The sequence below is a fragment of the Corvus moneduloides genome, chromosome 10 (assembly GCF_009650955.1).
Source record: "Corvus moneduloides isolate bCorMon1 chromosome 10, bCorMon1.pri, whole genome shotgun sequence".
In the NCBI taxonomy this organism is placed as follows: domain Eukaryota; kingdom Metazoa; phylum Chordata; class Aves; order Passeriformes; family Corvidae; genus Corvus; species Corvus moneduloides.
The window spans coordinates 6,013,298-6,039,686 of record NC_045485.1 but is presented as its reverse complement, the minus strand read 5'-3'; the positions used below and the strand labels follow the sequence as shown (position 1 = coordinate 6,039,686).

At 40.5% G+C, this 26,389-nt stretch overlaps 1 protein-coding gene and 1 long non-coding RNA gene across 6 annotated transcripts in view; both read left to right on the top strand.

The window, feature by feature from the left end:
* Nucleotides 1–13,337, top strand: part of PER2 (period circadian regulator 2) — a 46,353-nt gene extending 33,016 nt beyond the window's left edge. For all 5 annotated transcript variants that reach the window (XM_032120258.1, XM_032120260.1, XM_032120261.1 and 2 more), the window contains 10 exons: nt 1,092–1,188; nt 1,750–1,906; nt 1,989–2,116; nt 3,596–3,769; nt 4,026–4,286; nt 5,036–5,883; nt 7,304–7,490; nt 8,004–8,196; nt 9,761–9,911; nt 10,880–13,337. In XM_032120258.1, the coding sequence (XP_031976149.1) occupies nt 1,092–1,188; nt 1,750–1,906; nt 1,989–2,116; nt 3,596–3,769; nt 4,026–4,286; nt 5,036–5,883; nt 7,304–7,490; nt 8,004–8,196; nt 9,761–9,911; nt 10,880–11,029 (2,346 nt within the window). In that variant the 3' untranslated portion in view covers nt 11,030–13,337. The remainder of the gene's footprint in view (nt 1–1,091; nt 1,189–1,749; nt 1,907–1,988; nt 2,117–3,595; nt 3,770–4,025; nt 4,287–5,035; nt 5,884–7,303; nt 7,491–8,003; nt 8,197–9,760; nt 9,912–10,879) is intronic.
* A 2,296-nt stretch (nt 13,338–15,633) lies between these two features.
* LOC116449124 lies at nt 15,634–25,139 on the top strand. Its single transcript, XR_004242245.1, has 4 exons — nt 15,634–16,369; nt 19,807–19,915; nt 23,586–23,672; nt 24,966–25,139. It is a non-coding gene; the product is annotated as an uncharacterized LOC116449124 (long non-coding RNA).
* Nucleotides 25,140–26,389: the final 1,250 nt, after the last annotated feature.

Below are 26,389 nucleotides of genomic sequence, written 5' to 3'. Positions count from 1 at the left end.
AAATGGAAGAAAGTATAAAGAAAATGCCATGTTCCTTTTATATTGATCGTAGAAAAACCCTTTTGTCTAAGGCAATAAACACTTCTGGTGTAGATGAAGCCTCAGGGTACTGAAGCACAGTTGTAGGCATGAAAGTCAGTGTTGTGAAGAATTTAAACCTGTAGTGTGTTTACTTAATCTAATGTCTGATACATGTTATATGCTGTGTTTCTGGGAAAACCAGCTGGATATGTGAGAGCAGTTTGTTTTGGGAGGGGAAAGTCTGTAATTCCTGTTTTCCCAAATGAAAGTAAGAAGATTAAATGCAGTAATACCTATATAACCAGGGGATAGCTTGACCCAGATCACTTTTAATGTTGCAAAAATAAACCATGTATATAGAACGAAATAAATTGAATGGAATAAACCAATTTTTTAGTTTGTGCTTAGAGCTCTACTTTGGATTTAGTTCTGAAAGCCAAAAATTTTACTTGGTAAGTTGTATTTCTTATAGGCTAATTCTCACAAATCTGATTTGTGCTTCTGTGATCAGACTTTGCAGAGTCCTGCTCTTGCCAAGGTGGTCACTTTCCTGGCTTTCTGTTCTTAAACACTGGTGGAATAAGCAGATGAGGTCTCAGGATTTCTTATTGAACAGGGAAATAGATGCCTGGCATTCCTTCACTACTTCCACAGATAGTGAAGGCTGTTATAGTCTAGTTCTGTAACATCCTGTCAGTGCTTGGTTAGACTTCTAGTAAAAAAACTATCTTTCATAGCACCAATATTTTTTTACCAAGTGATAGGTTAAGGTTTTTTTTTAAGTTGTCTTTGTAATGTATATTTTATATTCTCCTATCCAAGATATTCAAGCAGATTAAACAAACTACAGAGTAACTGTTTGCAAGAAACATACTTTAAATTTCTTCTCTTTCCAATTCCCAATTTTTGCAGCCGCACAATAAAATTGTATACATTCATGTTTCTCCTATGATCAAACTAATTGCAAGATAGAGATTAACTGAGGTTAGATTTAGTCTACTGAGGAACAACTATGCATAATGTTTTATGTCAAAACTTTGAAATAACTGTTCTTACCAAACTGCTTGCAGGAGGTCTGTCAGTATGCCCGTAAGGTCAAAAATAAAGGACAGCATATTTTCACTGACAGTAAGGCAAAACTGGACTATAAGAAAGAGTCTTTTGCAGGTAAGACATTAGCAGTTACTAGTCTCTTGTGCTGGTGCCTTGTATAACGTGACAGTAGGACTTTTTCTAGTTTAGTTCTAATCAATGCATAAAGACAGCATTTTTATCGACTCAAATTATATTGTCCCATGTCTCTCTACTGTGCCTGGGAAAATATTGTGTTTGGCTATATCTGAATCAATATTGGTGTAACACAGTTAAGGCATGGCCTAAAGCTGTTGTCTTGAAATAAGTGGGCACGAGTGTCTTAAGTGGGCACAAGAGTTGTCCTCATACTGAGTGTGTTTCAACCTTAATGATACATATTCTCATACAGCCATAGTGTCTATTCCCTTTGGATCCATATGCAATCTAATTAAACTTTTAACTCCAAGAATCCATAAGGACGGGAAAATACTTGCACAATATTCATCTATTAGTGCACAAATCTTTTGCTTTACAGTGGTTAATTTGTGACCTGCTAAATACGTAGAAATGAAAAACCTTTACTACTGTTGCTTTTAGGGGAGTTTGCAAGGATTTAATGTCTTAATTGCATAATAGCAGTATCTCTTTCCACAGAAAAACAAAATACTCCTGGTGGTCAGGTGAAAGATGTAGGGGGAAAGGATACTGCAGGAGCAGCTGCTCCAAAAAATGTGACTACTGAAGAATTGGCTTGGAAAGAACAACCTGTGTATTCCTATCAACAGATTAGCTGTTTGGACAGTGTCATCAGGTAAGCAACCAGTGAGTAAATTACTCTTGACCTTTGGACATTAGACTAGTATGTCTAATATTTTTAAATCATTGTATTTTAGGTACTTGGAGAGTTGTAATGTACCTGGTACAGCAAAAAGAAAATGTGAACCTTCGACAAGTGTTGCATCACTGAGTTCTGGAGTTCATGAACAAAAAGCAGCTGATAATGCTATCCAGCCATTGGGAGGTAACTACATCACAGCTTTTTCATGACTGAGTTTTGCTGGCAGGCAGTTGGATGCTACTTTGCAGAACAATGACAAGTGTAGCTTAGGCATGACCTCATAGCTGCTTTCTCAGTGTTTGATGTTGGTGATTTAACTTTCATCATTAATATCCTCCTTACAATTAAAATACTGAGTAGTTGATTGCATATCTGGATTGTAGATGCAATGAACTAATTTTTGTTGTAGAAAATACAGTAGGATTTTGAGTTTCAGTACTCAAATCATTGTCAAATGTAGAAAGTTTATTTCACAGTTAAGACTTGTAAGAAAAATCAGCTGAAGAACCTAGCAGCTAATTAATTGCAACAAAAATATGCATATTACATTTCTGTTTAAAAAAAAAATGAAGAAGAGAAGGTAAAATGCAGCATTGGACTGTTCTGTGTTTTGTGAGGTGTTAGAACCCAGTGTTCATCTATGAAAACAAAAAGCTGGGGATTACTGAGGCAAGCTATCTAAAAAGTCTGCTGCAGACAGAAACATAAAGGTAATTTTTTAGGCCTTAGTTGTAGCATTCGACATAGTCCCTTGTCTGGATGGGGAATTAAATGAAGAATGTAACTGGTTAGTACAAGGATTGTGAGATTGGTAAAGAACTGCATGCAAATGAGAGATTTGCTCATTCTACCTTGTCATTATATGAGGCTGAAGGGAGAGTGTCCAGTGGAGTTTCTCAAGAATTGCTTGTGGGAATGATCTTGGTGGTTTGACAAGCTTCAAAAAGAAGTTCTAATGCAGCTTTTAGAATCAAATTAGAAGGTATCAGTAGACCAGGAACAAAGAGTCCTGCAGAAGGGATTGAAATGCTGTAATTTGGAGTCTCTGTGGTTCTTGTTGGCAGAAGATGATGTGGGCCACTAGCTCTTTGTTGCCCTGTTGTCTGAGAAAGATGAAGTCACCAGTCAGGAAAAAGGCAAATTTTAGATCTTTAAATATGTGTTATGGAAGTATTCCTATAGAGGTGGAATGTTTTAATGCTGTTTTGTGAGGCACTCGTATGACCTCTGCTGGATTACTGTGTGTAGCTTTCAGGGGAGAGAATTTTAAATTTAGGTGGATGCTCAAAGCAAAGCTGTTAGAGTAACCAGCTAATGAAAGAAATTTGTGTACAACACTGTGGGAGCTGGGTGCAACTTATTCTTGGACTGGAAGAGGCTAGAAAATTTCTTCCAAAACTGTGCCATTAAAGAAGAGTGAAAACCAGAAAAAGGGGAAAATATCCTTCATTGAAAAGGTTTGGTTTGGCTGTACATGGGCTTAGAGGATTGCATTTGGTTGCTCCAGAGTCATTCTATTCCTGGAATGTATAAAGTAAAAAGTTCACTTTTTTGTCTTGTAAAGCACAGTTTGGCCTTTACTGTTTTGCAGCCCTAGCAGCATGTAATTTGAATTTGCTCTTGTTTATGTTCAGTAATCTGCAACTTTATTTCTTTTAACAGATCCTGCTGTGCTGAAGGCATCTGGTAAATCAAGTGGTCCCCCGGTGGTTGGTGCTCACTTAACATCTTTGGCTTTACCTGGCAAGCCTGAAAGTGTTGTGTCTCTCACCAGTCAGTGCAGCTACAGTAGTACCATTGTTCACGTTGGAGACAAAAAAACACAGCCTGAATTAGGTATGACTTTTGCTAATACTTTTTCTTCAAGATGGCAATTGCTAGCGAGTTTAAACTTCAGACATGTGAACAGCTAATGTCTGCTTGTGACTTGCAGTTTCTTACAGCTAAGATGGTCTTGGGAAATGGAATAAATAGGGATGGAATGTGTATCTTAAACTTGCAGCAAAATGATTGCAGAATTGTAGTACCTTAAAAATGCATGTATAGGGCTTTCTTTGCTTCATCTTGAGTATTTTGCCTTCTATTCCTGTAGAAATGATAGAAGATGGTCCAAGTGGAGCAGAAATCGTAGATGGCCAACTTCTTGCCCCTCCATCCAGCGCTGCACACATAAATCAAGAGAAGGAGCCATTTAAAAAACTGGGACTTACAAAGGAGGTCCTTGCAGTGCATACGCAAAAAGAGGAGCAGAGCTTCTTGAATAGGTTTAAAGAAATCAAGAGATTTAATATTTTTCAATCACACTGCAATTACTACTTACAAGATAAACCAAAAGGACGGCCTGCTGAACGTGGTATGGCAATAGTTTGCACAACAAGACTTGTATTTATATAGAAAGTAAATCCTGTTGGGAGGGCGTTTCCATTTTTAGTTGTATTGTGGGACCAGTGTGAACAGTGATAGTTGCATGCTATTTTCAAAACCCACAGAAAAATTTTCTGATAAATCTTGCTAGAAGATTTAACGTGGAATATTGCTTTTAGTGTCATAATGGACCTTTTAGTAACTTATATTTTGATTTTTGTCTTTTCTCTATACTATTACTGTCATGCATCTTCTTTCAAGGGACAAAAAAACCTGCTTTAGCATATTTGCTTTACTGTATCTGTGCTTATATTCCCTTACTTTTCTTTTTCTTCTGTCTTGCCATCTTGTCTTTTGTTCAGATTTGTGGTTTTGTTTTGAGCTCCTTTGTTTTCCAGTTTTCCCCATTCCACTGTTGTGTAATTGGTGAGACAATTTGATAATGGTCTGAGTGCCTTTAAGTTAATAATGTGATCAGCAGGATGGAAATGGCAGAGACTAGCAGTAATAGTGAGATTGTTTTGTTTATTGGGCCTAGGAGCTGTGGGTGACATTTTCAGAAGTGCTTGATATGATTTGAATTTGTTCTCATTTCGGTCTGGACTTGACTTGGAACAGAAGTCAGACACTGCTAAGCATTTTCTCAGATTTTTATCTTTATTTTTTTAATTTTATTGGTTATACAAGTCCTGTATAGCTATATTTTTATAACCTTTCTTATAACTTTTCCTTTTGCAGGTGGCCGTGGACAAAGAAATGCCGCTTCTGGAATGGATCAGCCTTGGAAGAAAAGTGGAAAGAACAGGAAATCAAAGCGCATTAAACCACAGGATTCTTCAGACAGTACAACTTCTGGAGCTAAATTCCCCCATCGGTTCCCTCTTCAAGGTTTAAATGCTACGGCTTGGTCACCATCAGAGACGTCCCAAGCAAGCTACTCAGCAGTGTCTTTCCCCACAGTTATGCCTGCATATTCCCTTCCTGTTTTTCCAGCAGCAGGGACAGTGCCACCGGCTCCTGAAACTTCACTCTCTGGTTTTAATCCCTTGCCGGACTCTGGAAATACTTGCCCTATGCAGCCATCCCAGTTCTCTGCACCCTTCATGACCCCTGTCGTGGCTCTTGTGCTCCCCAATTATGTGTACCCAGAGATGAACAATAACTTACCTCAAACCCTTTACCCCAGTCAGCCCAGCTTCCCTGCCCATTCCGCGTTCTCCTCACAGACGGTGTTTCCAGCGCAGCCCCCCTTTGCCGCACCCAGCCCTTTCCCACAACAGGCGTTTTTTCCAGCACAGCCATTCCATTACAATCCACCAGCAGAGACTGAAAAGGCTCCTGTCGCAGAGCCACGCAATGACCCCTCCCGTTCCTGCACTCCACAGTCAGTGGGTCCTCAGGACCACGCTTCACCACCTCTGTTTCAGTCGAGGTGCAGCTCTCCTCTGAATCTTCTACAGCTGGAAGAAACCACAAAAACTGCAGAGAGTGGAGCTCCTGCGGGTTTACACGGAGCTTTGAGTGAGGAAGGAAGCATAGGCAAGATCATGACAACGGATAACGGCAGCGGGAAGGAATCCTTACCAGTAAGTCTGGATCACACCTCCCGTCTCCTGTCTCTGCTGCATCATTTTTAATCCTTTCACTTCCAGGACCTATTTGTTAATGATAGACAGAAGTTATATAATGCCAGGAGCTGGACTTGCAATTGTAGTTGGTAAATGCAAACTTCAGCAAACTGAGAAAAACATTAAGTCCAAATATTAGAGTTGTCTTAACCTTTAAAAATTAAATCTACATCATCATTCTTCTCAAGTTACACTAGGAAGCTTGGAAATATATCCTGAAAGAGTTTTGTTCCATTTCATTGACAAAAGTAAGAATATATGGATAAGCTCATTGAAAACCACTGAAATAAACTGTAAAATAATGTGGGCACTTTATATTTAGCAAAAACTTTTGTGCTAGTGAATTTGTGTGCATGGGAAGAACAATCTGTAAATGGTCTGAAAGAAGCTGATTTAAATTAAAATCACATCTGTGTTTACAAACAAACAACTAAAGTAAATGAAGAATTCATAATTTCTTGCAGACCATAACTTTATTTTTGTTTTGTTTGTTGCACTAAAGCTATGCTGAACTATTTGGTAACTTCAGGAGTTTTTTATTTCCTGGCTCATTTCAATTTGATAAATCAGTTTAACAAATAACTTGAGATGGAGTAATGTGTCTGTAAAGGTTTCCATGATAGAAATATGTAAACTATTATTTGTGCTTTCTAAAGGCACCATAGAGTATCATTATAAATGCTCAGTCACTGATAGGATGGAGCTGCATTCCGTATCTTTTTTGGCTGCCTCCTTCCATTATTCAGGAATGTGTTCAGGGTAAAGTAAATTCTTTTCATTATTACATGTTTTGCTAAGTTCTGTCAGCCTTAATTTCTAATATTTAATCTTCAAACTGACTTGCAGTCAAGTTTTGATTAGGTTAAAAATTACCGTAGTTAATGCTCCTTCTCTTAAAAATATACAAATAAGTGATCTTGCCTAGGAAGCACCTGGGAACATTTTCTTACTACTCTCTTCTTCTCATCTCACAGAGGTGGAACAGTGAGAGACTGTTGATGCAAATCTCTTTGAGGCAGATTATAGTAGGAGCAATTGCTAGTATGTTGTGTGTGGCTTGGGTAAAATCTGACTCGTCCAGGACAGTAGGTGCTGTCAAAAGAGAACAGAAAATACCTTTCTTACTTTCTCATGAAATTATATTATTAATTTTTTTAAGAGAAATTCAGTTGGTCTTGCTGAAGGACCCCCTGTCTGCCTGTCAGTCCACTTCATTATTCCTTGGCATGTGTTATTGGTGACTGTCTTTGAATAACTATGTAAACATTAGAATATGAAATGAAATGGATTTATTACTAATCATTTACGTTTAGTAATAAATAGCTTTGATTTTTGGTGTTTGGGTTTTTTTAATTTTACTTTTTCTCCTTATCACTAGGCTGAGTCTCCAATGGATGCTCAAAATAGTGATGAACTCTCCATGTCCAGTGTCCTGCTTGACATTTTACTCCAAGAAGATGCATGTTCAGGCACTGGCTCAGCCTCTTCAGGGAGTGGTGTGTCTGCAGCTGCTGAGTCCCTGGGCTCTGGGTCCAATGGCTGTGGCATGTCAGGGAGCAGAACAGGTAACTCAGGCAGCCAGAACTCTCCTGGCTTTTCAGAAGAGTTGGAGTGTGAGGTATTGCAAACACCATGAACATCAAGTGAAAATCTTTTTCTTTACTCCTCATTGCATAGTTTATTCTTAATTTCTTTCTTATTGCATTACACAAATGTTTTGCTATTGTGCTTGATTTACAGAATAGAACCTTTCCTAAGTGTATGTAAAACAGCCATTAAGATATTATGCAGGTATGAAGGAATAATGAAAAGACCATACTCCTTCATGTTCATTTAAAACTTTTAAATTAAAGTCAGCTAATTATCTCTTGAAATTTAATGGAGACTTCACTTGAGAATTTGAGTTTTAAAAAGATAATGCAGTTACTCAAGGGTGGAAGTTCCCTCTGTTTAAAAAAAAGTAGAATAGTGGTTGTATTTATACATTCAGTTCTCTTTAATCTTGTCTGTACTCAAAAACATTCAGATAATCTATGTATTGGACAATTTATAATGAAATGTTAAATCTCTGTTTACAGGGAGCAGTGAAACTAGTCACACCAGCAAATACTTTGGGAGCATTGATTCCTCAGAGAATCACCATAAAACCAAAATGAAGACAGAAATGGAAGAAAGTGAGCACTTCATCAAATACGTGCTGCAGGATCCAATCTGGCTGTTGATGGCAAACACAGATGACACAGTTATGATGACTTACCAGATCCCTTCACGGTAATTCAGTGGCACAGTCCTTCCTACATTCTTTATGTTGGGGAAACCAAAGTGTACAGGAGGAAAGATGTATCTGAATCTCTCTCAGTAGAAGTAAACTGGTTTTAATGTTTAGCTCAGTGTCAAGAAAAATTCTTGCTTCCTTTATATGTTTCATATACTACACAGGAACTTCTCAAGAAGGAAAAATCATTTAATTAGGATTACCTGTATTTTTAGGTCAATTTCCTGAATTGAAATGAACTGTACATATTTTTTGGAAGCTGTTTCATAGCTAGTGATTTGTAACTACTTACCTAGAAATCCCTGGTGAATATGCTTAGACCTAGGTGTGGTCTGGCCTGGAAGATCTCTAGTCCTTGGCTGTTGTCCTTGAGTGCCACATACAGTGACATGTTGCTCTTGGACTTGTGGATTTTTTTTCTGGGTTGTTAACTTTCATATGTTCACTCTCCTTCATAAATTAGGACAAGGATTAGAAGGTAAAAATCCTAAGGCTTCTAATAAAATAAACTTTTTTAAAAAATCAGAAACTCGCTACTTGAGTAGCAAAGAGCAGATATAGGGGAAAAAGGGGTGACAAGTCTGTGGATTATTTTTTTCAACCTACTTGTTTATATTTCTTGAGAGCAGTGAATGGTGTTTTGAGAAGAATAGGAGGTTTCAGTAAAAAGCCTTTGAAAGGGAAGGTAAACAAGCTTTCAAAATACAGAAGTGCAGGCATGATGGGAAAAGGAGAGAATACACTGTAAGAACTTCAGGGGGTTTTTTTAGTTTTAAAAATACTTTGACATTTCTCAGTTTTTGTAGTCTGAAGTGTTGACAGCTATAGGTAGGAATTCCAGTAGCCCATAAAAGCAGCAAAGCCTGCCAAAGAACAGGATATTTTGGTAAGAAGAGTGAAGCTCATTGTCAGAGTGTGATCCCCAAGAAGTGAAGTGTAAATCCAACCTGTTCTTGGGTATCCTATAAGGAATAGAAATTATTTTAGATTTCTTGGAACTTGCTTTCTATTGTCATCTTTTACAAGCTGCATTCCTCTATAAATGTTGCTGTGAGATGGGTTTTTTTAAGTTCCTGAGTGGAGGTAGGGCATTTGGAGAGAGAGAGAATTTTGGCTGCTGAAATAGAGCTGTTTCCTAAAGTTTAGTTCATTCTTGGTGACCTTCTTAAACACATCTTACTACTCCTGCTTTAGTATCTCCAGTGCATCTAGTGTCTGTTTTGCACTGTCCTCCCACTGAAGGGGAACTTGGAATTTCCTGCAGCAGCAGGGGGAAACCAAAGTTCTTGCTGGTTTCACTTGTGGTGCTGCCTGAGTGGCTCTAAGAAAACTGTTCTCACCAAAGGGATTTGAAAAGACAGTGAGCCAGCAGAGATGTCTGCAAATGCAGAGAGCAGCTGGAATAATCACTTTTAATTTTCTTCCAATATAAGATTTCTAAGCATAACATTCTAGAACAAAAATAGTCTTTAAAAATGTTAGTATTTGACTGTGTAACCTCATATAGGCATGAAGCCCAGAAACTGCTGAAGCTCAATTTCTAAATACATTTTATTTTAGGGATTTGGAAACAGTTTTAAAAGAAGATAAGCAGAAATTAAAGCAAATGCAGAAACTACAGCCAAAATTTACAGAAGAACAAAAAAGAGAGCTTATTGAAGTTCATCCATGGATCCAGCAAGGTGGACTGCCAAAAACTGTTGCTAATTCCGTAAGTTTAATGAGTTAATTACTTTTTCATGTATAATAGTGCTTAAATTATTAGCTGCCTATATTAGACTCTTCCTTTCCTGTTGCTGTGAAAGCTTGGTCAATTATGAATAGGAAAAAGAAGAAATTAATTATGCATAGGAAAAAAAGGAAATTCAAACTTCTGTGCGGTGGTTTCTAGCTTGATTCAATTTAGCATAAATCTTCTTTCCAACGGAGGAAATTAAAGTACTGGTGAACACAGTGAAAGAAATTTCCTTCCTCTTTCTAAATTTCTGTGTATCTGTTTGAAATGCTTTAGCAACACAGCCAGAAGCTTCACTACATAAAAATTTCTAGTTTGTGTGCAGAAATGGATGTCCGTTGTTTTCAAAGTACAAAATGAATGGCAATATACTGGTCCTTTTTCCTATCAGACTTCTCTCTCAGGATCATGATTCTTCTAGGTAGTTTAATGGCTTGAAAGGAAAAAAAAGAAAAAACCCAACAAAAAAAGCATCCATGCAATTTTATTTGTTGTCTGTGTGTTTTACTTATTCACACCCAAATACCTGTCTGTGTTTTCTCATCCCTAAGCTTTCTGTCATTTGTGGCTTTTTTGCACAAAAGCTGTCAAACACAGAGGCTCTCTTTGCACATGAGTGTTTCAAAAGTCAGTGTGACAGAATTGCAGTGGAATCCTAATCGTGATGTTAATGTTACTGCAGCACTGATCCTACAAGCACCCACCTGGTGATCTATGGCACAACTGTTTCCAGCAGAGTTCCTGAAGTACTTTCACTGATTTACTGCACTTTATAAAATCATGGTGTGTGGAAAAGTTGTGGACTAAAATATATCTGATAGCTACAGCACAGGTGGAAAGGTTCTCTTGGAATCAAGGATTGCTTGCAGGTGGACTGTTGCTTAGAAAAGCTTTTTTTAAATTTTACTTACGAGTGCTTCTATTTGTTTTTTTTTTCTTTTTAGGAATGTATTTTTTGTGAGGACAATATACAGAGCAATTTTTATACATCATATGATGAAGAAATCCATGAAATGGACCTTAATGAAATGATTGAAGATAGTGGAGAAAACAACTTGGTTTCCCTGAATCAAGTCAGTGAAGAACAAACATAGCCTTTGAGCCTGTTGTTTTGACAGTTGCTTCAAAACGACAGTGAAGGATCCATAAAGGTTTTAATCTTTTATCCAGCAAGATGAATACAGTTCATAAAAGCAAATGTGTTTTTCTTGCTCTAGAAGAGTCATTTGTGAATGAATCTCTTTTTAAATGGTGGCAATCTCTTCCCAGTAAGGACATTGTTGAAGATGGTATAGCTTTTCTTTAAAAGACTCATTTTGCACTTATATGCCTCAAGTATTTCTTTACAAACTATGGAAACTTTCATTGATGCCTACTGTTTTTTGTAGAGTGGGTTAATAAGTGCTGAAAATATCCTTACGTGCATACGGTTCTTCAAATCTCCTTTTGGTAATGATTCAGCATTATAAATTGTTGAGCAATTTTGCTTAGTGGCTCTTTAGCATTGTTCTTAATATTTGAAGTGGTCCAGCACAGTAGAAGAAGTAACCTTCAAGGAAATCAATTCACACTTGCCCTTCTCATACCAGTTGATCCCATCCTCTTTGTTTGTCTCCTCTAGTTTTGAATGTAGGAACTTTTTTTTTCTAAGAGAAACATTGAGCTAATTTTGTAAGATGGTCTTGGGTTAAAGTACACGTTGATGTGTAAGTATAGAGGAGTGCTGGCAACTTTGTAGCCTTTTATTTAAATGGACACTGCAACACGATGGACTGTTTATTACCTTGAAGCGTAATTTCTGAGGGTTTGTACTCAAGAAATCCTTATGCTTAAAGATTTTAAAGACCAAGGTCACAGAGGATGACTGCATATGCTCCAGTGTCTGTTAGACAGAGCTTGGGGTAGCTTTAACCTTTATTTCTGACTTGTTCTGTCAGGAGGTTGGCCATCAGTTTTTCCAGTGTGGCTAAACAGACATCAAATTTGTATGTGACAAGGGAGGATTAGATGTGTCTTGTCATTTGAAGATAGTTCTTATAAAAAAGAAGTGATTTTGAGAATAGTGCTGACTCACTCTATTTGAATTACATAATCTCAAATTTAGTGTGGCTGGAATCCTTTGCTGTCGAAGATTTAATTTTAACGCCTCTGAGATTGTATTGACTTGAATATGTGTACTTTATGTTCTTGTGCTGTTTATGTCTGTTGAATGTGGGAAGAGAACATGAGAGAACAACTTTTAATACGTTGGTTAGTTAAAGGACATTTAGTTGCTGTACTGCTAGATGTCAGCTGTAAGTCTTGGGGTGAAAAATGACGAAAGTTAATTCAGTTAACTTCGATATGTTTGTCGTAAAATATTTTTCATGGGAAGCATTTCCTTTTTTATTAGGATAACATTTCTATTCACTGAAATTTAAGGTTATTGTCATTCTATAAAAATATTTCTCTTTGTATACAAAGAGGATGTGAAGTTAGATCTGACACCAAAAACACGCAAATGCGACTGGTATTCGCTTAGCAGAAGAAATAATTTGTGTCAAGTAATTAGCTATTAATTGGACAGTCGGGAGGAAATTTGCACTGGAGACAGGTTCTGCAGGTAGCAAAGTGTGTCAACTTGTGAAACGAGCAGAATCACAATTTAAAATAAGTAAGTATCTTAAATGTAGTGTGAAGCACTACCCAGCAAGATCTGATGCCTGTCTTTAACAGTTTAGCAAGGTCAAACGTAAATACTTGTAAATACAAAGTGAATGAGAAATTTTCAAGTGTTGGTGTTCATGTCCGATGTATTAAGTGTTTTAATCATAAATGGAACAGTGCAGCTATACCAACATATTAAATATATTTCATTTTTACATGGAAACACAAACATGGACCAGGGTTTTGGAAAAATAAAAGCTTTATATAAAAGGAGTGCATCATCATTATACAAATAATTTTCAAAGACTTCTCAACCACTTCGAACTTCTTTGCTTTAGCATGCTTTCTTTTTTCCCCATGTCTTTTTTAAATTGTCCTAATTTCTTTTATTATTTTTTTTCAATGACCATCTTGTAACCATAACTTAGTGAAAGGAAGAGAAAAGTATATTTAGAGCATTTTGTGGATGTGCTTACTTATGGACTTAATCTTGCATCCTTAAAGTGTTTGCATTTACAGGGTGGTATTAAAATATTTTCCTGTAACTTTAAATCTACATGCCTCCATTTATAGATAAGATTCTGAAGCTGTAATTTTTCCAAACTGTTGTAAGATGATTTATTTGTGATGACACTTTGTCAACATGTCAACAATGTTTTCTGTACACTGTGCAATATATTTTGGTTTTGCCACTTGTGACTAATTTTTATGACTTTGCTTTTTAGAAAACTGGTAAATAAAACAGATATATTTTTAGTTGCCTTTTTGTTTCTTGAGGCTTCTACTACAAGTAAGAAGTCAGAATATGTGCTTTACTTGATGGTTTGTGAGCTGGTATTTCAAACTCTAGAGCTTGCAGTGATGTTAGCTCTGGCTTCCTGTCCTGGAGTGAAATTGCTGCCAGCTTTTCTGACCTGTAAGTTTAGTGGCCACATGGAAGATTGAATCTTTATATTAACAAGTTGTTCTGAAATCATGTACAAATTTCCTGGAAGAGCATGTGCAGCTGAGCTCTGTGTTGTTCAAATCTGCCAGAAGACACCTTTGTTGTCCTTTTTGCTTTGTTCAGTGTCTGAACAAAAAAAGCTGCAGCCCCTGAGCTTTTACAGGGGTAGCATAGGGGCAGAGAATTCCAGTTATGGCCCTTGGATTTGCTCTGTACAGTGATTATCAGTCTTCTGTTGAGGTGTGAGGTGTTGTCTTTGAAGATTGCTGAAACCTTTCAAGCTGGAGTGCTTCCCTGTTCATGTTTAATTCTCTGGTGAGTGGAACAGTGCTGGTGCTCAGGGGTTGGACTGTTCCTCCTGTTCAGAAGGTACTCGGGTTATAAGACCTTCATTAACTCTTTTTCTCCATGGCTGTGTTTTGAGAGGTTTGTGGAATTTTTAAATAGAGCAAGCTAATACGAGCCCTGATTTGGTCATAAAAGACCCAGATACTTCTGTAAGCTGCAAAATCAAGGTGTTTGGGTGCCACAAAACAGGTCGGCACACAGGTGAATTGCCTTCACACCAAGGGGAGAATGGTGGTGGTGTGCACTTAATTGCCAAGACATGCATTTTAAAACATGCTTGTTCAACACATCATCCAAGTGCCTTTGAAGTCCTCTGAATTAACCCTAAATTTGTGGGCAGTTCTGTGTATGTCTGAGAACACTTTTGTCCTAACAGCACCTCGGTTCCTTGCTCAGGTGAGCATGCGGAGGGGAGATGTGTTGATGAAGCTCTTGACAGAACTACAAACCTGAGTGTCACCCACGTGAACAGGGTACCTGTGCCACTTGGGAGGTGCTGGCATTTGGATGCAAGTTCTGGTAACTGATACAGAACCTTGGGAGAACTGAGGTGCTGCTGGTGGGATAAACTACCAGGTACTTCTGCTTTTGGTAATTTTTTATTTCAATTGTAAATGTAATAAGAGTACGAGTTAAATGTAACTTCAGGTATTCAGGTACTCCTCCCTGGTGAGGTGCCTTCTGCACCCAGAGACAAGGGCTTGTACTGCAGAGCTTTTGGGAGGAGCCTTTGTCCGAGTTTTCTCCCACCTCAGTAGCCCCTAGGTGTCACTGGTGTCCTGGGATCATCTTTGGCAGCGTTGCCACCCCTGTTTGTCTTTATTCAGCTTCCTGTATGTTGGGGCTGTTGAGTTTGCTATGACATTATTTGATGTGAAGTGAAAGCTCTGTGGCTTGAATTTCAAATAAGATGATGAGAAAGTTCATGCTGAAGAGCTGTTGGCCCAACGACAGTGAATGCAAACATAAGCTCTCCTTGGAAAAGGGAAACAGATTGCTGAAAGCATCAGATTTTAGTCCACTTAACAGCTGTCATGAATTTGGAGGTGAAAAAAGGTGCTGTCCTTACTGAGAATTAAGATCCTTGATTTTTAGTTCGTCTCTAGCAAGGGTGGAAAGAACCCAATGCATTGATAAGCCTCTGACCCAAAAAAGAACATGGTGAAATGAGTTGCATGTTTGTGGCAAAGTAACAAACAGATGACTTAAAGGAGAATAAGGTTTGTGGGTGTAACTTCAGAAATTCCACTGTTTCATTGATCACAAGTGCTTAGGAGCTTAAGAAATTTATTCAGTATATTGAACAAGGCAATGAACAGCTCAGAAGCTCCTTTTTCTTGGGGGCTGTGGAAGAGGACCTTATTTTTAGGGGTGGTACACAAGGTGTGTAACAGCTTTGTCTGTGCTTCCCTGAAACAAAATACCAAACAAACAAAAAACTAAAACCAAACTTCTCCAGGCTTTCTAAGTGGAAAAGTAACATAAGACTGGGTCGAAACTGAGACAGCTGAACTCTTAATCATGGGTATTTCTCTTGGTATCTGCTGATAAAACATGAGCTCCATCAGGCTGCTCTGTGCAATAGCAGTGTGTGTGGTGAAGTTTCATTCTCCAGTATTTCTGGCTCTGTAGTTGCAGACAGAGAAGCTGCTGTGGCAGCACATGAATAGTGTTGAACCTTAGTGGATAATACAAAGTGTGAAAACACTTGCCACTCACTTAGAGAGAAAATGCCTTTTAGCTGAAGGACACATTGTGAAAGAGGCCCAGTGTCCTGAGGCAGGTGCCGTGGCATTGCTGATGGATGTCCAGGGGTGGGTACAATGCTGTCTGTGTAGTGCAGAAAGGGGAAATGAGCAGTGCTCCAGAGCTCAAGCACCTGCTGCAGCTGGGGTGAAGGGTTTGGTGGGGCAGCCACTACACCCTCAGCCTTAGGGGGATGTACTGCTTTGCACTTCATTTGTTTTCATTTGTTTTGGAGACAAATACATGGGTGGGTTAAAATTTCCTGGTATTCCAGGATTTGTCAAGGTGTACTTCTTGCTCTCCAGTCTGTAGTAAAACAGGATATACTGAATTTATTACTCTCTTTAAATTGTTACAGTGGTCTAAAAGTAAACTGCTTGTGTTGCTGTTGCACTGCCTGCTTCAAAAATTCTCCTTCTGTCCAAGAACTTACTGGCTATGCTTTTCCTTTTTAAAGAACCTATCTGACTAATGCTTGTCTAAGGTGAGGTCTACTGCTTTCCCTTCTGTTGTCACCAGATGACTCCCTTGGAAATCTGTGGCCTTTTTGCATAGGGTACTGGATAAATTTAGCAAATGTACTTCTCTAATTGGCTGTAGTCTTTAATTTGCTTAGCTGTAGGAAGCAGAAGAAGGGTTGGGTGGGTGGCCTGTGCCTACCCCTGCTCTGGTGTAGAGGAGCACTGGGCCTGGAGCGGCTCAGTTGTGTGGAGCCTGGTGGGATGGACTCGGTTCTTTCAGCTTCCAGGTAAGTGGTGTGGGTTACACAGGCATTTACACTAATGATTTAATCTGAGCCATCTGTCCATTCTGTTTGCTGTGACTCGTGTTCCTCCTGACTGCCTCTCTCTAGCTTTTAAGTGTTTGCAGTTTTGTTGGGAGCATATAAAGACTGAGGCTGACGCACGCATAAATTAGGCTCAGGACTTTCTTTGTGCTTGTGTTAATAAACTTCTCTCACCTCTTCTAACTTTCAGTCTCAATTTTGAATACTGGCAGATCTGCCCTCACATATTTTGGAAAACTGTTCTTTCATGGTTTAGTTGCATTTCTAAATTAGGTAAAAAACCAGAGGCTTCTGATGAAAATGGTTAATTAGATTGCAGAGTAGTAACTTCGTGCTGAGCAGTACCTGCAATGCAGAGGTACTGTTTCTTCTAGAGTCCTAAAATACATAGTTTGTTTCTGCAGCAGTACAGGATTCTAGGAAATAAAATCATGTTATTTTTCTCTTGCGGTGAGAGAACACGTATAATTTACTATACCAACCAGTATATTTCAGTATCAAATGGTATGTAAGTGAACCATTTTGTAGTTTTCATTGTTCAATGGAATAGCTATCTTCTAGTGTAGTTTCTCTTCCTGTTTAGGCTAAATGGGGTTTCAATTTACTTTAAAAAAAAAAAAAAAATCTCTCCAGGAAATAATGGCGTTTAAAAAAACCCCAAACATATCTGCCTCAGGGCATGGAAAACCTAGGAATGACCTGAAATGGCTCTGGCTGCAGGAAGAGCTTTAGAGTGTCGTGGAGGGCTCAATAAGGAGCCCAGCTCTGATGCTGCTCTGCCTGTGCCTTCAGGGCCTCGTACAGAGACTCAGTTCCCAGCCTGGGGCCAAACGCAGCATCTTCTGTATTGCAATTTGTGCGTTTAAAAAGCATATGGCGTGACACAATGCGGGGAGCAGGGACAATGGGAGGAATGTGGCCATCGGGAGTTATTTCCAGTGTCTATACGCAGTTGTCTTTACAAGCCTCCTCCTTTTTTGTGTTCTGAAGAGCTGCTGCCTGCCTGTGAATAGGGAAGACTTTGTCCCAGCTGCTCAGAGCAGGGCCGGGAGGGGAGGGGGGGGCGGGCAGGAGAGCCTTCTGTTCAGATCTGATTTCTAGGGAGATGCACGCTTCTTCCTAAACTCCACATCCCTGCAGGCGGCTGACGGCTGCAAAACTTCTGTTCACTCTTGGTTGCCTTGAAATTCTTTTGCCTCCCTTCCTTTTAGCGACAAATCCAAGTATAAATACATTTATTTTAGAATTGTGCTGAAATTTTTTAACTGCCAAAGCCCCGTGGCAATACTGAAGGATTCCCACATCATGTAAAGAACTAGGAAATTCTTCCGTTGTCTTTAGCTTCCATTGTCTTTTAGTATACAAAAAGATGGTTACTAAACTCTTTTCAATAAAGGCTTCTAAAGCTTTGGATGTAGTCAGGCAGTGAATTTCATATTCATATTTCAATAAATACCTTGCATTACATGAGCAGTGAATTTAAAGGAGTTCAGCTATAAAGACCTGATTAGGAACACGCATATGAACAACATTGTTTTATTAGTCTTACCAGTCTCCCTAAAATACCTGTCCTGTGTGTGCTCTACCATTAGGAGGTGATGCTTAAGTCTTAAATTTAAATAGTAGAATTTTCAGGGATTTCTGGCTTGGATTTTTAAGGGAAATCTGTTTGCTTGTTTGGCTTTTTCTTTTTTCTTTTTCTTTTTTTTTTTTTTTTTTTTTTTTTGGTCTGATAGTCTCTTAGCTAACAGCCAGGATAAAGGTGTCCATATCTCAATCTGAGAAAACCATTTATAGTCTCGCATCGATTTCATGGCAGAATGATATAAATTGAAGCAGACTGCATACTGTAAATGGTTTCACAGGTTTCACTTACTGACAGAATTAGTTTGATGAAGTGATATATGACTGCCTTTATCACCTAATTTAGTGTTCATAGGCCTGTGAAGTTTATGGTGTTACCTTTCACTCATTACACTGACAAGCGTGGCTTTGCAGGTAGAGTCTGTTTGGGTGGATTTGACAGGATCAAAGAGCCCAAAGGCTCAGGAAGTTGTCAAACATTGACGCTACCCACGGTGCCTTCTGAGGGGACAAACTGCAGCCATGCAGGGGAGTTTGGGGTATCTTGGGCACCGTAAATCTACTCCATGGCTGAATAAGCTGGCAGTAAATCAGGGGCAGGAAGTGCAGCACTGATCTGGTTTGAGAAGGGCCCATAAATGGAGGTGGCACTTGTCACCTCGATAATTTATACAGTCCAGCTTGCTTATTCAAGCATTTCCAAAGAAAACTTATAAAACTTTCAGATGTAAAATTTGTCTTTCAGTTGAGAGGAGAGTATGAGGGAGAGAGGTCTGTACTATTTGTTCTGCAGGGGTACTCCCAGGAGTATGGATGCAAGAGCCTTCCCCAAATTCTGCAGGCTTTATCAACACATAGCGGTGACTTGAAGCTGGTTGCCAAAACTTACTGTGAGTAAATTGCTGTAATTAAATGTATCCCCAGCCCTCCAAGCATTGTGTGTTTCTGTACTGCTAAGGCTGTTAGATAAGGCTGGGGTTGAACTGTGTCACCTGGGCTATATATAGAAGGTGGCAGTTTGCTGCTCTTGGAAACATTTGGGTTGTTGCACTCTGGTTTGTGACTTTCATGAAAGAATTGGAGGAAGAGGATAATAACACAGCTCCAAAGGGCACTGCCTCTTTGAAACTGCTTAACGCTGCCTTTTAAAAAATGGTTTTATCAACAGCAAAATACAATTTTTCTTTCTTTGGGTGAGATACAGGGGTGCTTGTCAGAGAGAATTTGAGAAAGAAACAAAGATTAATCCCTCTTGAGGCCTGAGGATGTTTGGACCATCAGGAACAGTTTAATTGAATAGAAGTGAGGAGTTGTTAAAGTACAGGCAGAAAAGAAGGACACAGGGTTAAATCTGTGTGTGTCTATAATCTGTGACCATAACAAATGAGAAAGCTGTCAAAATAGGGAAAGTTGGGATTGCCCTGTGTCTAGACAAAAAATCAGAACAAAAAAATTTAAGGAGGACAGAGAAAAGTTTAGAGCTTTTGGTAAAAGAAGCTACAGCTGCAGAACCCAATCCCACGAAGGGCTGTGTTCATCTGGGCTGTGTGCTAAGCTGCATTGTCAGATCAGTACAGATCTGAACTTTAAGGCAGCATGAGTCAAATCAAAACTGTGTGTCCAGGCACTTCAGATTTGGTTGCTTTGAAAACCAACCCCCAAGTAAGTAATTGGGCTGCTTGAATCTCTTTGCAGATTTATTCAGAAAAATGTCTAAAATAACATTGTCCAGACGGTTCCTTAATATCAAATGTTCTCTGACAACACCACCAGTAAGTACAAAACATGTATAAAATGATACTCTTTTGTTCCAGGGGAAGGACAGGGGAAGTGAAGCCCTTCCGCTTTTGAAGGTGTGTTTGATTTCATGCTGCTCAGATGCCATGGTTACAAGCACTGCAGAAAACAAACCCCAAGCACCAGGTAGGCTCTCTCCATGTTCTCCACCAGTTCCCATTTCCCTGCCCATTACTGAGATTCTAACAGGAAATGGAGCAAGGTTGAAGGCCCATGTGTTTCAGCATCAAAAAGGACCAGAAGTCAAAATCTTTTAATTTGGGCCAGAAAGCCAAATCTCCCCATTACACTGTAGGATTCTGCTACATTTCTAGGGGGGGGATGTAGTGTGAGCAACAGTTTTGTTTTGGTTTCTCACCAGCAAAAAATGAAGGAAAGGTGAAGACAGCACACTTGGTGGAGACTTTCTCACAAACTGGTATGTTTCCCCAGAAGTGGTGGAACAAACTGGGATCCACGGCTAAACCCCTTCTTGCTTGGCCAGCCATTGCTGTGTTCCCATGGCAAGGACCTGTGTGTCACTCCATGTGCTCAGTGACTGTGCAAATGCTGCACTGGAAAAGTCACAGCAGGACTACCAGACCAGGGAGTCCACCTGTTTGTGTAGACAAGATCTAAGAGCACCTGGCATGGAATCTAATGTATTCAAGGAGGGAGCCAATACCTGAGAATTCCCGTGGTATTGCCAGCGCTGCAGGGATCCATTTTCCTAGGGCAGGCAATAGGCATGCAAGCATTGTGTTTGGGAGGGGAAGGGGAAGAACAGAAAACCCACACCAAACCAAAGAATGCTTGACTATATGTAACTTTTTTTCTTTCCTGATCTACTTATTTTGCATGACATGGATTATGTTTGTTTGCATATTTCATTTTCCATCTGGCCTATGTCATTTGCATCTATTAATTTTAAATGCATTTGTGTGGCTGAGTCAGAGTGGTCATTGCTAGGCTGACCAAGGAGAACCCTTCTCTGAAATGTTCAGTGTTGGGTGGAATTTAACTAATCTGTTTGGGTGACCAAAGAGAACAAGTAGAGTGTATGCATCTGTCATTCACCCATCAACACTTGCTCTTCATGTAAGACCTTAGTGATTCATCCAGTACCTGAGTCTCATAATATTTAAGTCATAGGAGACTTGGGAATGTAAAATTTGAGGAGGGTTTTTCAGATGAATTGGCCAGTTAGGCAGTAAAACTCCGAGCTTGAGAGACACGTGACCAGTTCTCCATTAATGTAATTCTGAGGTTAAAGTCACACTGCCTGAATACAGAATGGAGGGAAGAGTGTCTGGCAGCAGACTCCATCCTGGGAAACTGAGAAGATTTTGCTTGTTTTGAGTGTACTTACTTGAATTTAATGTACGATACAAATTAAATGCAAGAAAACATTGGCTTGATTCAACAGCAGTCATTCCTGTGGCTGGCAGTAAGAGGCTTGATTTTAGGGAAGATTTGACAGTTCTGAGAGGTCAGCAGATGCTCTGGCCTTACAGATTCATTCTCCCTCATAGTCTAAATAAGAGTTCTTTAGTCCCCTTCCCTTTTTCCTTTGCCCTTTGCCTCTCTGTACTATGAAATTATTGATTTTAACAGCTGTAAATTGGTGTGTGACTGTATAAACCCATAAAAGACACATGGAAGTTGTTGGTAAATTCTGGTTTTATCACCTTTCTCCTCAAGAAACCCTGAGATAATATTTCTCCCTTCTTTGTATAGCTCTCGATAGAACTAAACAAGACCAAACTGTTATTGGCTCTGATTATAACAACTTGCACATCAGCATGATGTTTTTGTTGCATCTTTTAAAAAACATAAATAAATCCCAAGGTGTTAAAGCAAGCAGGTACATATTGCTGGAAATGCATCCAATAGACCTTCTAGCAAAAAGCTGACAATTAAGAATTTGGTTGGTGGTTTTTGTTTGCTTTTTTTTTAAAGGGGTTCGGGGAGTAGATTGTAATTTCATCAATAGAGAGAGGAGTGGTGCTTCTGGGAAGGAACTCAGTCCTGAGTAAGCACAGAGCAGCATTAGGGACTTGGGTTTTTGCACTGTGTTTTCCCTTTGCCACTGGAGTTTTGTAGCTGTGGAGCGACGCTCCGGCTCGGCGCTGGCTGAAAGGATGTGAATCATTTTTCCTGCTTCCTGCAGCAGTTGAAAGTGCAGTGTGTCCCACTGCTCCTGAGTCACCGTGGCTGGCTGTGCTTGGTGGCAGCCACTGTGGTCACTGTGAGATAGCAGAGCAGCAGCTGTGCAGCCCTGCTGGGGGTGCCAGGCCCACCAGGTGTGGTGTGGGAGTGCTTGTGCCCTTTGGGTCTTAAAACCTTCTCTTTGAGACTAAGTGCATTCAGGAGCTTTCCAAATTCTGTGTCACTTTCTATAAAGCTTACTGGGAACTAAAGGACATCCTGGGTACTCTGTAGAGGTACCCTAAGGCTCCTGAGGAGTCTTGGACTTCAATGAGAACGTGTGTTGGCTTAGTAAGAAATGCTGGTTCAACTGAGGGATTAATGAGTAGGAGGCTTGCAGCTGCTTGGGGAGTAGCAGCTCCTCAGCAGAGATTTGCTCCAGAATCCTAGATTTTGGTAACAAGCTGTGTGCTCCCTCTGCATGGATGAGGGGATTCAATTATGCTCCTTTTCTGACCAGTTAATCTGCTCCTGTGAACGACAGAGAGAATCTGGACCAGGCTCATGGGTGTAAAGTAGTCTCAGGCTCCTGGTACTGTGCTGGCATCTGCTGAGGATCTGATGAGCAGGAAAGGAATCTGAGTATGTTGTTTTGGAAAGTGGCAGTGTGTAGGTAGATATTATCAATGTTGGGGTCAGCCATGAGTAATGAGGCTGCCAAGGGTGGTTGTAAACATCGAGTAACATTTGCAGGCCCAAAGGAGGCAAATTTGCTCAACTTGTGTGATTCGGTCCTTGATGAGACGTGGAGGCTGTGAACAACCTCTCCTCACTGGTGGAAGAGTTTGATGGGGCTGCTGATGGAGTTGATGTGTCTCTTCTGGGCTTCCCCCCCTTCTCAGTATGTGGAACATTGATTACAAAACCTGTTGCGTGGTGACCGTGGAAGGGGTTTCATAGTGACTTTGCTCAGCACAGGCTGGTTCTGGTGAACTTAGCTTAGGCTAGGAAGATTGGAAGGCTGAAGTTTTATTTGTGTGTGTGTCTCAGTCATGGATGGTGCAAAGCCCAAAACACAGCCAGGCTTCTACAGGGGCCACAAGAAGCTGAAACCCATTCAGGAACTCCTGAGTGGGCACACTGGCTCTGGGTGATGCCCAGCGATGTCCCTTCCCACTCAGTGGGCACAGGCACATCATTTTAAGGATGCTTTAAGCTGTGCCTCTCTGGTGATGATTTTAAATTAGGCTCCTCTGCTTTGTACTTCAGTGGTGCAGGAGCTTTGCAGAGTTCAGCTGGGGGTGACTGAATCTGTGCAATTCCTGAAGTGGCCCGTGAATGCATGTTTGAAGATGCCTTAGGTCTGAGCTTTCTCAGATACAAAGAAAACAACTCTCCTTGCTTTCTAACTTATATTTTAGCCAGAGACCAATGCAAAAACTATAAAACCGCAAATTGAGTTAATTTTACACTTAAGAAATCTAAGGCCAGAAGGGATCAGTTAATGTAATTACTTGTATGTTGTTGTTTTACTAAGTAGTTTTTGTTTGTAACCAAAGCAACTTGTATTTGCTTCTGGAAATACATTCTGTCTCACTTGACATTAAAAGAAAGGAAATACATTACTTCTTCTAGTGTCTAATTTCAATCTTTTTCCTTCTCATTTCAGACAATCTTGACCTACCATCTGGGTCTTGGCACTTAAGGCTCTATGTTTTGATTAAAAGACTTTTTGAAGCCATGACTTCCTCACCTGGTAAGTGAGCTATAGAACATGTGTAATGCAACATAGGCAGTATAACTAATCAAATCACCCTCAGTCATCATCTTGTTTAACTAAATTAACTTAAGGCCTCAGGCTGTGAGGTGTATTTTCATGTTTGAATGTTTTCTGAACCAGCTTGGGGTTTTTTTAACCTCCTTAAAATGCAGTGCAATGAATTTCATTTGCTGAAAACTATAATGAAATGCTAATGTTGTATAGGGAGCTAAAATCTCATGGAAGGAGAGAGACAATTTTCCCCCCTTTGCTTTTTCTTTAGCTTAGCTCATGCAGAAGCCTGAGAAGCTCAAAGTGGACAATTTAGTGACACTATCCATTTAGATAACTGTGGACTCGGGAAGTTGCTAGAGGATGCAACTTGGAACCAGGCATCTCAGGCAAAAAAAAAAAAAAGATAATATCTCTTAGGAGGACGGGTAGGCTTCTGGTGAAGAGAGCTGGATTAGTGTGTGAAACCATTGTGCTCTGCTGTGGAGGAAGATGAGAACAGGAGTTGTGCTGCTCAGCCCAGTTGTTTTCATCTCCAGAGAAAAGAGCAGTGGCTTGGACACAAGTTTGGGTGTGTTCCAGCAGCTGAACACGGGATTTGTAAAACCTGTGTGTCTGCAGGGTAGAGGAGCAGTCAGGACTGGAGAGCTGCTTCTGTGCGTGTGCAGAGCTGTGCTTGGACATGGGCCCAAACACCGGGAAATCCTGAAACTGGGCTCCAACAGCTGGAGCTGTCAAGAGTGGATGGCCCCTTGGGGATGTAGGGTTGTTTTCTGGGCAGAGTTTACCATAACATGGCAAGGCTCTGGGTGCCAGGATTAACCAACACTCATTCCAGCACTTCTCATAGGAATAAATCCTCCTTGATGTTTGATACTGTTCTGCTAACAGCAGCATCTTGGGTGGCAAGAAATGTAAGCTGTGTTACACACAGGAACCAACTGCCTGCTTAGCAGAGATTTGCTGCATGATGTCTGTGCATCCCCTAGACCTGCTGCTGAGGCCTGGGCTGGTTTTATTCTTCTGTCCTTTTAATTGGAATAGAGACTGAAACATTTATTTGGAGAGGGAGACTGCAGAGAGCTGCAGGATACTTGCTAGTGGGAGATGAAAGAAGATATAAGTTGATTTGTATGCTTTAAAAGCTTGATCTTGCCTCCTGGCTAGAGGCTCTGATGAAAGACCTGGTACACGTTGCCAAGAGGCTGGGAGGAGATTTGAACTCTAAGTCCTCCCAGCTGACCTGGTCTAACAAGGAGCATTTTCCCCCTGTAACAGGTGTGAGTGACTGACATGCAAAGAGAGGGGAAAATGAGCCCTTCTTTCTATTATTCTTCACCTGCATATCAAACGAGAGGAGTCCTGTTAGAGTGCTGCCTCTCTCTCCTTTTACAAGGCAGTGCACTGTCAGATCAGACAGTCTGTTTGTATTACTTTGGAATGGAAAAGAATAAAGGCAGTTTCTATAAAGAAGGACTTGAAAAGGCTTCCCTGTTTTTTCATCAGAGCTGTTGGAAACCTTCCTTCCCCACACTGCCCCTTCTCTAGTCCCACCCCCAAAATGCTCACCTCTTCCTGCCTTTGTCAGGGAAGTGTCAGATTTGACAGCTTTGCAGTAAGGTACAGAAATGCAAATGGACAAATCCAGCAACACCTAATCAGAGGATGTAAACTTTCTGTGAACCTAATTTGTGGATTTAGAAAAAAAAGGCATATTGCTAACACGTTTCTAAAATGCTTTTGACACTACTGAAAAACTCCTAATAGTACTCTCTGACCTGGCTTTTCTTTTCAGCCGGTGGAGGACTGGTAAGTGCTCAGGGGAAAGGCCTGTACTCCCTCTGCTCTTCCCAACCATTTCAGCTTTGGGAAAGCAGCTGTCCAGGTGGCCTCACAGCCCTGCTGCCTGATTCTTCCTGCAGCAGAGGGAACGGGTGTGCCCAGGTCTCCAGCCGGTGTGGTCCATGTGCAGGGAGCCAGCCTGGGAAGGTTACCCTGGGTGTGGGAAGGACAGCAGCATAAGCAGGAATGGGTGAGGCAGCAGGTACCTGGGAAGACCAGCTTTGGCTGCCATTCTCCAAGGGCAGCAGAGGGCAAGGTAAGCACCATACCTGCAGTGCTGAGCAGAGATGACTTTGCTTCAAGCTGCCCCCCCCCCCCCAGTCCCTGCTGTAACCAAAGCTGGCACTTTCATGTTGACGCTGGGTTCTGTTTCTGTCACCAAAGTGTCAGGATTTGCACTTGCTTTCACAGGAGCCCTAACACGAGGGTCTTTCATCTCATGGAAATGAAGCCAAGCCAAGCTGCCTCTGGTGTTCCTGCAGCAGTGGCGAGGCCAGAGCGGCTGCCCTGGCCCAGGATCAACCCTGGATGTCACTGCTGAAGGCAGTGAGTTCAAGGCAGTGTCTGAGTGCTGTTGTGAGCCACAGGCTCGGTCATGTTAAGGAACTGGGCTGTGGCTTCACCTCCCTCTAGAGGGTCGTTCATGGAAAGGGCCTTTTCCAGCCATTAAAAGTGGGGGGTTCTGGCTGAGCAGGGTAACAATACAGGGTGATGTGCGTGAACTGACCTTGGAGTTACAGGAGGTCTGAGCTAAGCAGGGAGAGTGAAGTATCAAACAAGATGTGATACCCGAGGGGAATAGCTCGATATAAATAAACCTGGACTTGTGCTGGGGCTAGAGCAGTGCAGCCTCAGTCCAA